Source organism: Pteronotus mesoamericanus, unplaced genomic scaffold (genome assembly GCF_021234165.1).
Source record: "Pteronotus mesoamericanus isolate MK-2021 breed Mesoamerican mustached bat unplaced genomic scaffold, CSHL_Meso_final scaffold_99, whole genome shotgun sequence".
Classification (NCBI taxonomy): Eukaryota; Metazoa; Chordata; class Mammalia; order Chiroptera; family Mormoopidae; genus Pteronotus; species Pteronotus mesoamericanus.
Window position 1 is genome coordinate 5,953,672 of NW_026555330.1, and position 13,313 is coordinate 5,966,984.

Below are 13,313 nucleotides of genomic sequence, written 5' to 3' on the forward strand. Positions count from 1 at the left end.
AGCAACTTCAGCACAAGACGGACGCATTTCTGTTCTGAGATGACTGTGACTGTGACTACCGTGGTTTATTTTTCTGTGTCATGAAAAGGCAAAAATCCCCATTTCTGTTCCAACAGCTGCCACGAAAGACTGAGATAATGCTCGGAAAAGTCTGGACTTTTTAGAACAAAAGTACTATGTAAATTCAGATACAACTAGTATACTAAAGCAAGTCAAATAAATGGGTCTTCCTTCGCTGTTGGGAGTAGCGAATTTGGTGTCTCGGTAATAGGTTAATGGAGTGCTGACTGGTGGTTTTTAGCTCAGTGAAATATTATTTATTGAGTTTCATTTATTTTTCTACACGTTACATGGGCACACCATTTAAGATGAGACTAGGTTACTATGGTAAACTTTTATTTCTTTGTAAACCCCGAAGTACTTATGAGACAGTTATTTGAAATGAGGGATCTGGTCGAGACTTCAGTAAATCGGCCAAGGAGGGAGCTCTCAGGTTGCCGCTGCCCTCGGGCTGTGTTCTCTCTCCACCTGGGGTACCAGATGCGTGGGCTATTTTCTTCCAAATAACTTGAAACACTGGTTTCTATCTCACCAAAATAATTAGGGAGTATTTTAAACCTCTCCTGTAACAGGATGTCTGTTTTGCTATCCTTGTAGATTTATGAAAGTTCTTATCTAAATTATGATTTAGAAGTTATTAGTTTTAATCTCAAAAGGAAGCTAACTTTTCTTATTCTAATTTGTTTATTTAACAGATCAGCAGTGTAAAACCCTCCCCTTATATGTGTGAAGGCAAATTTTTTAAGGGTAGAATACGATGGGACCTTAAGTAGCTTTTTAAAAATTAGAACTTTCTCAAATTAATCTTGTACTAGGTATTAATCCACTTATGTTCCTCCACTCATAGAGACACCTGCATATTTGTAACGAGTAGTTTGAATTTGCATTTTTTTTAACTTTGGATTTTTTTTCCTCCCCTTTTGGCAGTGACAGTATTTTTAAATTCATTGACGCCCAAATTCTATGTGGCACTTACAGGAACATCTTCTTTGATATCAGGACTAATATTTGTAAGTAGTTTCCATTTCCTTCATGCTTTTGTATTTATCTAAAGATCAAATCTCTTTATATGGTTACAATAATTATACATATTTATAGGTCAGCATTCTCAAAATGTGTTCAGCACTTGAAAAAATGGTTGCCTCTCCTCTCCACTTTTAGAGGTTGACAGTACTCACTTGCATGTAGGGGGCTATTGTGTGCTATGGGGGACAGGGGTTGGGTTGCTAACTAAATGCCTGCAGGGCCTGGTTTGGTGCTCTGGCACAAAAATGAGTGAAATGGGCAGAGGTTAAAAGCTGAATTCCGTATTCACTTTGGGGACTGGGTAAACTGGACTGTGCATGCTCCTTCTAGAAGGGGCTAAAACTGATTGTTACCATGTAGAGTTGCAGGCCATTATTACCAGATCTTCCAGTTTTTCCGATGATTCCAAGAGAACCTGGATACACAAATTTTTGTATAAAATTTCATAATACTTTAATCTTGGCAACATTGGACAAACCAAAAACTTACCTCTGTCTTCAATTCAGCCTATAGGCTGCCAGTTATCTTCCCTGGAGTGTTTAAGAGCAGTGATTTGGAGTCAGGTTAACCATCACTTTCATGGTGTGACTTAGAACTAGTTAATTTTCTATGTCCCAATTTTCTTCAGTATAAACTGGGAGCCAGGGTATGAATAGTATTTACTTCATAGGATTATGAAGACCAAATGAGATAAGGTATGTAAAAGCTTTTAACAGCCTGGTAGCTAACACAGAGTGAGCACAATGAATTTTGGCTATTGTTATTCTGAGAAGTCCTGCAATAAAGAAGCCTATTTCACTTTAATTCAGGTTTACATTGTCTTGGTTGACCAAACGTTTGAATTTTTAATTCAAAAAAATATTTTAGAATTTTATAATCTTTATTAACATTCCTAGGAACTAGTGTTTCCTTGAATAAACTTTGGAAAATTCTGCTACCCATAAAAATCTTAGGAAGTATGGCGTGCCTGGCCAATAAATTTTTCTGTACTTTTTTCTCATCTCTAGGTGGTGCTCTCCAGCTATAGTAGAAATAAGAGCATTTGTGTTGGAGTGTGTTGGTTTTGTGTTTTTTTATAAGGACTTGACCATTTTGTTAAAGTGGAATGCCGAACAAGAAAGGGATTTTTCTCTTGCCTTAAAAAAAAAAATTATTGAGGAATTCAAGATGAAAAGTATGGGTTAATATAAGCCTCAAAATTTATTGCTTTATAAAGCCCACTCATAATTAAGCATACTTTAGCATATTTAGTCAATAGCATATGAATCTAAATAAAGAAAATAAACTATCTTTAAATAGCTGATGTAGTAGAAAATGCATTGGTCTTAGAACTAGAAGATGTGGTTTTAAGTCTTGACTCTGCCACTTACTGGCTGATACTTTGGGCAAGTCATATCTGTGTGTCTTAATTTCCTCATTTATAAGAGGGGGGAAATTTTATATATATAACATATTATCTTTTTAAACCAAAGTTTTAAAATTAGGAAATTGAAGTAACATTTTAGAGGGTAAATTATGTCATTACTCTTGTCATATTTATGGGTTTTCATTAGCAAAAGTTATTCTTAATTCCTTTTATCACCTGGACATACCAAACTTGTACATGTACACACATACACATTTACATATACACATACACCATGGTGTGCTTGGGAGGCAGTCTGTGTAGTGGTTAGAAGGTCTGAAGTCAGGCAAACCTGAGTAAGAATTCTAGCTCTGCCAAGTACTAGTGGTGTGAACCGTAGCTAGTTATCTAAAGCTGGAGTGGGTGTCCTCTCTGAAATCAGTTGTGAGGGTTAAATGATGTAATGTATGTAAAGGACTTGGCACAATGCCTGATAAGTATTAACAACTATTATCATTGCTCATTTGTGCTAAAAAGTTGACTCAAAAGGTGAAAAAGACTAAAATTAATAAAACCACCAACACTTAATACAGTGAAAGATAGTTTGTCAATGTTGCCTTTGTGATTACTGTCCCTGACTGTAATCCAATATAAATCTTGCCTTTTCTGTCACATGAATAATTTCTATTTTTGTGATTCGTTCTTGTTGTTTTAAAGAAGCTTCATCCCACTTCTTAGTAAAACATACGATAGAAGCCAAACAAGGGCCATATTTGGTGGTGATTAACTGCCTGCTGACTCAGTAAAAGTGAGCAGGAAAAGAAGCCATTCTAGACTGAGCATAAAATGTGAGTGGCAGGATATAAAAAAATTCTTCACTTTTATTTTCTAGCACTATCTTGTAAATTTTGTAGCATTTAGTCAATGGAGTAATTGGGCTGCAATATAGTGCAAAATGACTGCATAATTTTGGCATCTTTGTTTCCTGAAGCAAAAAATAACATTCCTGAAGATTTAAAAACTGATTTCTCTCTGTGTGTGTGATGACCTGTGTTCGTGATCATAGCAAAATAATTTTTAAAAAGATTATACTCTCTTAGGCAGTTGTGGATGTGTTTGCTTATTCTAAAAGTAATGCATTTGTCTACTACATTTGGCAGAATAGTCTATCAGTTAACTTTTTAAGGGAAATGGTCCACAAATGAGAGGAGAAGACATTAAAGTTATTTTGCAGTCAAAGCATAGAAAACTAGTTACTAATCATTTGAACAATTTGAATCTATAAAGTCCTTGATTGATTGATTGATTATTCATTTGGCAAATATTTATAGAGAGCCTTTTATCTCTTAGGCACTCTTTTGGATGTTGGGGATACCATGGTAAGCAGACAAACACAGATTCTGTTCTCATGAAATGTGGTTTGGAAGGTGACTATGGAAGTTGCTTTATTCATTTAACAATTTGTTACCTTCATTTGGCAGAATTCATTTGACAGTATTCACCTACTGGGTGTCACACTGTTTCTTAGCACTGGGCTAATAGGAATGAACAAAACAGAAGGAAGTCCCTGTCCTCGTGGAGCTTACATTATATTAGAGCAATATATAATAAAAGATTAAGTAAAACAAATAGGCTATTCTCACTATTAGTGTTAAGTGCTAAAGGGGACGGTGAAGCAGAAAAATGGCATGTGAAGTGTCAGAGGGAAAAGGTTGCAATTTGAGACAGGGGAGCTAGGGAAGGCTTCACTGAAATAGTGATTCTTTAGTAGAGGCCTGAAGGACATGAGGAACCTAGCTGTGTGGTTTGTGTTACTTCTTCCTAAAGGAAGCTTGAAGCTTCCGGAGCTCAGGAGCTTGAAGAATAGCAACGAAGTCAGTTGTTTAATTTTTACAGTGAAAAGATTACTCTGAAAGGAAAGCATAGATCCAATTTGAGTCCATCTTTCCTTCTGTGGAATCAGGAAAAGTTTCCCAAGGATGTGTCATTTAAACTGAAACCCAAAGGAGTCAGGCAGAGGGAGTTGAGAAGGTTGGAGTGTCCAAATATGAAACACCCGGCTAATTTCTCACAGAGAGCTGCTTTTTTGTACCAGTGATAAACTATGGAAACAGGAAGAAGTGAATATCCTAATTTTTAAATGGTTCAAAATTCGAATCAACCTGACTCTTAAACTACATTAATAATACTGCCAAATACTGGAATAGTACCTTCTTGCTTAAAAGACACCTATAATTCTTGTATAACCACATTTAGTAGATAGGACATTGAGACTTTGAGAGGTTAGAGTTTAAGTGACTTGCCCAAAGCACACAGCTAATAGATAGCTAAATCAGGAGTCAAATGTGGGCATTCTAACCCTAGTCTAGTCCACCATGCTAGTTGTTTCAAACTTGGTTGCCTTTTTTTTTTTTTTTAATAATGCTACAGATAGAATAAAATGACAATGTCATAGAACAGAGTTAGATTATCTATAGATTAAACCTTTTTATTGTTTTTAATGCTTTATTTATAGATGTATTACTTCTAGTTTCACCTAAGCTTGTCTAAATTTCATGACAAAGCTATGAAAAAGGTATTTCATTTTTGCCTGACCTGTGTTATTGGGGAATCTTGTGTTTCGTTTGTTTAATTATTTACTTATTTGGATGGAGAGCAAATTTAAAATGCTGAATTAAAAAGGAACATCTTGAAATAATGTTTTAATTTGAGCTCGTATATCTGCTGATCAGTTCTATATTAAGTGAAGGATGTTCTCTGTTTGTCATAGATATTTGAATGGTGGTACTTCCATAAACATGGCACATCTTTTATTGAGCAAGTGTCTGTAAACCATTTGCGACCATTGATGGGAGGAACAGAAAACAGCATTTCAGAGCCAGGTTCTCCTTCCAGCAACAGAGAAAGTGAAACCAGCAGACAGAATTTGTCAGGTGACTACTTATCTAATGTGTTTTAGAGCTGAATAGTTAAAATTGAGTTTGGCTGTGGGAGATAGAAAACTCACAACAGCAGAGAGAAGTTTGTCTTTCATGCAAATATAGGCAGTCCACAGCTTATGATGTAGAGCCTGATCCTCAGAGGCCCAGACTCCTATTTCATTAGCCTGCCATGTCCACATGCAGTTTTGCCTTGTGGTCCAAGACTCTGGCTCCAGCTCTCATATCCACATTCCAATCAGCAGGAAGGAGACTAGGCCAGGGGAAGTATACCCTTTCCACCTACCTCACCCCACAGCAGCCAAGGACACTTCCCAGAAGTGTTACATACTGTTTCAGCTTACTTCTGACTGGTTGGACCTTTGTCAAATGGTTACAGCTATAAAGGAAGCTAGAGATTGTAATTATTTCCTCAGTGTATATATGCCCAGCTAACATTGAATAATTAGGGGATCATATTAGATATAGGAGAGAACAGAGACAATTCACATCTCTTGCAAGAGAGCAAAGTTAGGAAAAATGCCTTTTATTTTCAATGTATCTACAAGAACATCAGAATAATAGTTATTTAGGTATGGGTATTCCATTGTGCTTTAATTATATATTTTTTCTCTATATGTATCTAGTAATACAAAAATAAATATGAATGGTATACAATTAGGACAGTAAAATTTTCAAAGCCAAATAGAAATATTTTTCAATTATTCATTTCATTTGGTATAGATAATAATCATACAGCAGTCATACAAATGAGTTAATTCCATAGATTGCCATAAGGTCTCATTTGTTTAACAAAACTAACCACTAGACTTATATTCATTTAGTAGAAGAATACTACCTGAGTGCAGTTGCTGGCACTTTTTAGATGTGGTCAGAGGAAGTCTCTGAAAAGTACCATCTAAGCTGAGCCCCGAAGCATGAGTGGATGTTGACCAGGATACTAGGGATGGGGTTGGCAGCCATTCGAGAGTGCAGGACGGAATAATGGTAATTTTCCTTCCCCTTCTCCTTTCTCCTCTTTCATAAAATAACTACAGAAATCCTAACAGTGAAACATATTATGATGAATATGATGCAGTTCTCAAGTAGCACAGAGTCCAGTATGTAAATAATTATATAACAATGATGCATTATATAACCTTATTCCCTATTGTAAGATTGAACGTACCATTTCGTAATGGGAGTGAGGATAACCTTAAGAACATTCCAGTTTAGTAGCGAATACAGACATATAAATAAGGAAGGCAAAAGATATAAAAGATACTTAAATAAAGTGCATAGAAGATACTGTGGTAACAGAAAAGAGGGAGTAGTTAGTTATTCTTGGAAGGAGGGCCGCAGAAATGTTACACAGAACTGCTTGAATTGACCTTAGAAGTGAGTCAGAGTTCTTCTTTGGTTCAACTTTCTCCCCCTGGGTTACTATATCTCATCCTGTAATATTATCTTCCACAGATACATATACTGAGAGAACCAATTTTGAATTTATACCTCCAAGTTCTAGACCCACATTTCTAACTCTTTGCTAGAAATCTCTACTTTTGATGGCTTTAAGCCCCTAAGCTTACTCTGTCCAAAATGAAACTATCTTCTTTCTATAGGTCTCTCTTTTTTTAAAAAAGATTTTATTTATTTATTTTCAGAGAGAGAGGGGAAAATATAGGAAGAGAGGGAGAGAAATATTAATGTATGGTCACCTCTTGCATGCCGCTAACTGGGGATCTGGCCACAACCTCCCTCAGACATGTGCCTTGGCTGGGAATGGAACTGGCAACCCTTTGGTTTGCAGGCTGCACTCATTCCACTGAGCCACACCAGCCAGGGCTTAATAGGTCTCTTAAAAATCCTAAAATCTGTTAATGGTACCCAATTCCCATACTAGAAGCCTTTGAGTTGTTTCAGATTATGTCTCTCTTATTTTTGCTTTCTTCTCCAAATAGTTGACCTCTGTCATATTCTATTTATTCCCATCAAAAATTATTTTGACTCCATCCTACCCTCTTTTATTCCAACATTTATTGCCCCATATCTAGGCTCTCAACATCTCTTTTCTAGACTATTTCTATAGTATCCTAACTGGTTTCTCTGCCTCTGAAAATTTCTTTTTGTACGTTCTTTCCTCTTATTATGTAGAAAAGTGGTTCTCAAACTTTTTGGATTCAGGAATACTTTATACTGTTAAAAATGATTGAGGACCTCAAAGAATTTTGTTTATATATATTTATTATATCCCTAATATTTATTGTATTAGAAATTAAAACAATTTAGAGGTTAAAAGGAGTAAACTGCAAGTGTTCTCAATGCTGCTGACTTTGCCTTCTTCTGAGGTTCCTGGAAATGACAAGCTCAAGTTTGGATAGCAGTGAAAAGGGTTTCTTCGAAGATAAATTAGATGAAGAAAGTGTGATTCTCACATTGGGTCCAGTTAATGAGGAACACAATGGAGAGCATCAAATGGAACCAAGCGTTTCTTCAACCTCAGGAGCCAACCTGAGGATGCCTAGGACAAACAATACAGTTTATTTTCCTCAAATGAATGAACAATTCAAAGATTACCCCAAACCAATTTTTCCCTTGCCAACCATTTTGCCTTCAATTAATAAAGTGCATCGTGATACTTTGCAGAACTGGTGCCAACAAATTAATTTGAGTACTGAAGGCAAGAAAATAGAGATTTATATGAGGCTGAAGGCACATGCTTACTCTGAAGAAAAACAGTATTGCTGAAACACCACAGGAGACCACACTGCAGTCCTTTTTGAGGAAATGCAAGATGGTGACCAAGAGAATAAGGAGTAATAAAACTTATAAGATGAGTAAGAGAGAGAAAGAGACCAATATAGTTGAAGTGGTAACTTCAGCTCAGGAGGCCATGTTGGCAGCATGGTCAAGAATTGCTGCAAGAGCAGTGCAACCTAAGGCTGGGAATTAATTCATGTTCCATTCCTGTTTCTACTGAGAACTTTCTACTGCAAACATCTGGTGTCAGGTGGTGGGTGGTCCATGGCAGACCTCTGCTGGCATACAAAGAGGGGTGGGTTCGTCTGCAGTTCCATGCTGGTCAGGCCTGGGTGCCTGACACTCCCAAGAAAATGATCTCTCTTCTGTTACTGGCCTGCACTTTCCCATCCTCAGACCTAGAAGATATATGTTATGCCCAGAATGTGTTAAGAGAAATAAAAGGATGATGGGAAGATTAATTAAAATGAAGAAGAAACCTCATTTGAACACATGCACATCATTGCTTTTGGATGGGTCATGTCTCAATAAAGAGTAAATGGTAGAGTGCTCACAGCTAAGTTGACCTGTAAAAAAAGCAATTAAAACAATTTAAAAATATTTATTAATTATTTTAAAGTAACGGTAAACCCATTGCATGTTAACATTTTTATCAAATGAATTGTGTCCCCCCCAAATTTGTATGTTGATGCTCTAACCTCTCTTGTAACTATCTTATGAGATGGGCCTTTTAGGGGGTAATTAAGGTTAAATGAGGTTTTTAGGGAGGGGTCCTACCTTGATAGGATTGGTAGCCTCATAAGAAGGGGAAGAGAGGCGAGTTTCTCCCTCCACGATGGGAGGAGACCTGTCAGGGCACAGAGGAGAAGACAGCCGGCTACAAATCACAGAGAGCTCTTGCCAACACCCCCTACCCCCGTCCGCTGGAACCCTGATTTCAGACGCAGAACTGCGAGAAAATAAATCTTTATTGTTTAAGCGCCTAGTCTGTGGTATTTTGTTAATGGCAGCCTGAGCTGACTATTATGATAAATGATTTTAGTCAGAAGACTACCTTCCTTTAACATTTATTTAAATCTTTTCAATGTCAGCTTCATAGAAGGCACCTTTTTCTCCTATCTGCTTCTACATTGTTGTGATCTGTTGTTTTAGTTGAAGTATATGAACAAAATCTGGTCTCACACAGATAAGTAGTTGGAAAAGGGTGGAATATTTTAATAAATTTTTAAGAAAATTGTGGATATTCTTATTTTAATACTATACCAAAACTTACCAAGAGGTACTTTCATAAAGTTTAGTTGGAGTGTGGAATCCAAAGCTATACCAATTAACTTTCCAGTCTGTCACATTGAAATCCACTGGTGTGGCTTGAACTTTGAGCAGGTCTTTTACTTATGCATACTTTCATAACATCATTCATTGGTCATTTAGAAAATACTTGTTTACTGAGTTATGCACATCTTCCAAATGATACATTTTATTATACAGTTAAAATATCACATTTGTTAATATAATCACTAATATCACAGAAAAGTCTAAGCATTGGGAAATTGCCAGGCTCACAATAGCAGATACAGGTTTTTAAAAATTCTAATATTTACTCAAAAGCTCAAATTTTTTTAAAAGATTTTATTTATTTATTTTTAGAGCAAAGGGAAGGGAGAGAGAAAGAGAGGGAGAGAAACATTGACTAGCTCCAACTGGGGTACCCCACAACCCCAGCTTGTGCCCTGATTGGGAATTAAACCTGCTACCGTTTGCTTTGTGGAACAACACCCAACCAACTGAGCTGCACCAGTCAGGGTCAGAAATCTCATTTAATCATTGACAGCAAATACTGTTTTTTCTTCCTTGAATTTGACACACCACTTTGTTCACCTTTGAGAAAATGTCTGCCAGGTGCCTGTCCATAACCATAAGTATTTCTCTTGGTAGCTCTTTGAAGAAAAAGTGATGTTGGAAGGTAATGAATCCAATAATGACTAGTGCAATTCGGTGTCACTGCCTTGACTCAGGCTTAATTACAGTTTCACCCACCATTGGTTTCCTACCATCAGCTCAACTTTGCAGGATGGGCAACTAGGGTGAAGCAAGTCAGGTGCCTGGGACAAAAAAAATTAAGGGAGCCCTCACTCTCAGGGTTGAGTGCAAGTCAACACAGTTAAAAAGACAAATGTCCTTAATGTCATAGTTTTTGTTATGAAAACAGTTGTTACTTTGCACTTCCATGAATCATACTTTAAGAACTGCTGATCTGAACAAAGATCTGATATCTGTTGTTATTTTGCTTATAAACCTTTGATGACTTCTGACTAAGCATAATACCTATATTCCTTTATATAATTGGTGAATCTCCTTCACCAATTTCCCCATTGTATTTTCTTACTTTATTTACAGCTCTCACCTCCCTGCCCTGTATTATAGCCTAACCATGCCGTGTGGTTTTATGATACTTCATTCATTTAGAGTATTATGGCACCCTTCTGCTTATCTATGGTGGTTGGTGACTCAGTGTCAGTTCAAACTGACCTTATCATCTTATTTCTAAAGCGTTCCATAATTTCCACAGAGCAAAATTAATCACTTTGTGTTTCTCTGTTGGAATAAACCGTATCTCTACTATAACACTTACACAATTTAGGTGATAATTTACAGGACTAACTCTCATGCTACACTTAATTCTTTTAAACAAGTTAAGTTCAAATGTTGTGCTAGGCTCCAGGGATATATACAAAAAATGAACAAAACTTTAAGAGCCCATATTTAAAAGGGAGAAACTTAAAACCAAACAGATAATCATATTATAATATGGTAAGTGCTATAATTGAATTTGAACCAAGTGCTATGAAGACAGAAATAAGGGAATGACTAGATGTAATTCCATGCTTTGTAAGGTGGGGTTGATCCATGCCTTATTTACCTCTGTGCTATCAGTGGCCAGCACTGTTCTTAGCATACAGTGACTATACAATAAATGTTGGTGAATTAAGATTTGACTGCATTTAATTAAACTGTTATTTCCTCCCTTTTCTCCTTTGTTTTTTAGAATGCAAAGTATGGAGAAACCCTCTAAACCTTTTCAGAGGAGCAGAATATAGGAGGTATTATATTTTGCTTTAAGTATAATTATGGCATTGGTTTTAAAGTATTATGGAAACACTTGTTTTTATCAATATATCACAGCTCTTCTAGTTGGAGATACTGATATTTAATAAGGTAAAATGATTAATCCAAGCTTAGTTGACAGTATCTTGACTGTTTTTACCTTTATGATCATGAGAAACATTGCTTCAAACCATATATTTGTAATACATAGTAAGTATACATTTGGCCCCTGGCTTATGGCAGAAGGCCTTTGCAAAGAATTTTTGAGATTAAGAAAAAAAATTTCAAATGTTAGTATATTCTTACACATATTTGCTCCATTTCAAAATTTGAGGATTCACTAGAAAATATCAATCTGAATGTGAATGTGAACTTCATTTGTGCAACAGTACAGGGCATAGTATTTTTATATTGTATTTTATACTGCCATTTTTGATCTGCTCTATTATGGCCATTTCTCTCCTGATTTTTACACTAAATGAGAAAACATCTTTTTAAACCTATGACCAAGGATACTTTATGTTTTACCTGGAAGTAGACTGGGCATATTATTTGATTCATTGAACGAGAAACATTATGTGCCTGCTATGGAGGGGCACCATGTGAAATGATGGGGATACCAAATGATAAGCAGTAATCCCTGTTCTTAAGGAGACTTGATAGTGTAGGACACAGTCAGTCCTGGGAAGTGAAAACCAGGCTTTTATGAGAGATGCCATTAGCTCATATTAAGGGATTCTGCAAGAAGAAGAGGTCCTGGAATTTCTCGCAGTGTTCTTTAAAAAGTTTTTAGGTTATTTCTTGTTATATTATACATGTCTACTTCATGAAGATTTTAAAGAGAAATTTCTTAGTATCAGGAGCACTTATGCTTCTTTTGAATGGTTTGTCTTAATGTAAAAGTCTAAATTGCAATGATAAGAATTGTGTGGTTCTAGAAAGCTTAAAGTCATATTGTAGCCATGTGTTAGCCGCATTCCAGACTCCACTTTATGGCCCGATCCTTGTTTGTACTTTACTCAGTCGTTTTTAATTCTAGTTTATATTATTGATACTGCATATTATATTTTAACTTTTAAGTCATTTGGGAAAAATGTAGATTGTTAATAAATAATTTTTATAGTTTCATAATGTGTAGCAAAACTGCTAGGTGAAGAAGGATTGCTGTTTTTTCTTTATGATAATTTCCCACAAAATGGCTAAAAACTTTAAACAGCAAGGCAACTCATACTATTAAGTAATTTAATATCTTTAATCACTTATATAAATAATACAATGTACTTTTAAAGTGCTTTTTTTCAGATTATACAATGTATGCATATTCATCATAGAAAATAAGAAAATAAAGAGATATATGAAAAAGAAAGTAAAAAAATCACCTCTTCTTACCACTAAGTAATAACTGCTATTAGTATTTCCATCCAATCTCTCGTCTATATGCATGTATAGAAACAAAACTTGAACATCAGAATGTGTGAATTTCTCACAGAATTTCTTTAAAACATAAATTTCTTCAAAAACATGATTTTTAGAGTTTGTATTTATGATCCTTACCTACTACTCCCCTGTCTTGATCACAGATTATATTTCACTGTTAATATTTACACTAGAGAGATATCTCTATATATAAATATTGAGCCACATACATGATTATTTCCTTAGGTTTGATTTGTTGCATTGGGATTACTCAATCAAGGGGTGTGAACAGTTTTTTCCATTCCCTGTACTCTTTTCTTTGATAATGGAAAATTTGAAAAATAATAATAGAGAGGATGGTATAATATAATACAATATAATACAATATAATATAATATACCCTTCCTCTAGCCAGGTGTGAATATTTTTAAGGCTCTTGATAGATATTATCTAATTGGTTTTTGGAACCAAAAGATGTACATGCTAACTTACATTTATACCAGCAGTATATGTCAGTCCATATTCCACCTGACAACATATGCATGTTTGCCAACTTGATAGAAAAATTAAAGTAAAAATTTATTTTAATTTGCTATTTGTTAATTACTAATGAGATTACACATTTAAAAATGTATTTATTAGCCAGTCTGTTAACTTGAAATTATTATTGTGGGTCTCAGGGG

At 35.5% G+C, this 13,313-nt stretch overlaps 1 protein-coding gene and 1 pseudogene across 3 annotated transcripts in view; both read left to right on the plus strand.

Annotated features, from left to right (window-relative positions):
- ST7L (suppression of tumorigenicity 7 like) overlaps positions 1-13,313 on the plus strand; it is a 59,386-nt gene that overhangs the window by 1,030 nt on the left and 45,043 nt on the right. For all 3 annotated transcript variants that reach the window (XM_054564936.1, XM_054564937.1, XM_054564938.1), the window contains exons 2-4: positions 988-1,070; positions 5,202-5,364; positions 11,156-11,210. In XM_054564936.1, coding sequence (XP_054420911.1) covers positions 988-1,070; positions 5,202-5,364; positions 11,156-11,210 — 301 coding nt within the window. The remainder of the gene's footprint in view (positions 1-987; positions 1,071-5,201; positions 5,365-11,155; positions 11,211-13,313) is intronic.
- On the plus strand, positions 6,235-9,112 carry LOC129063848 (developmental pluripotency-associated protein 2-like; annotated as a pseudogene).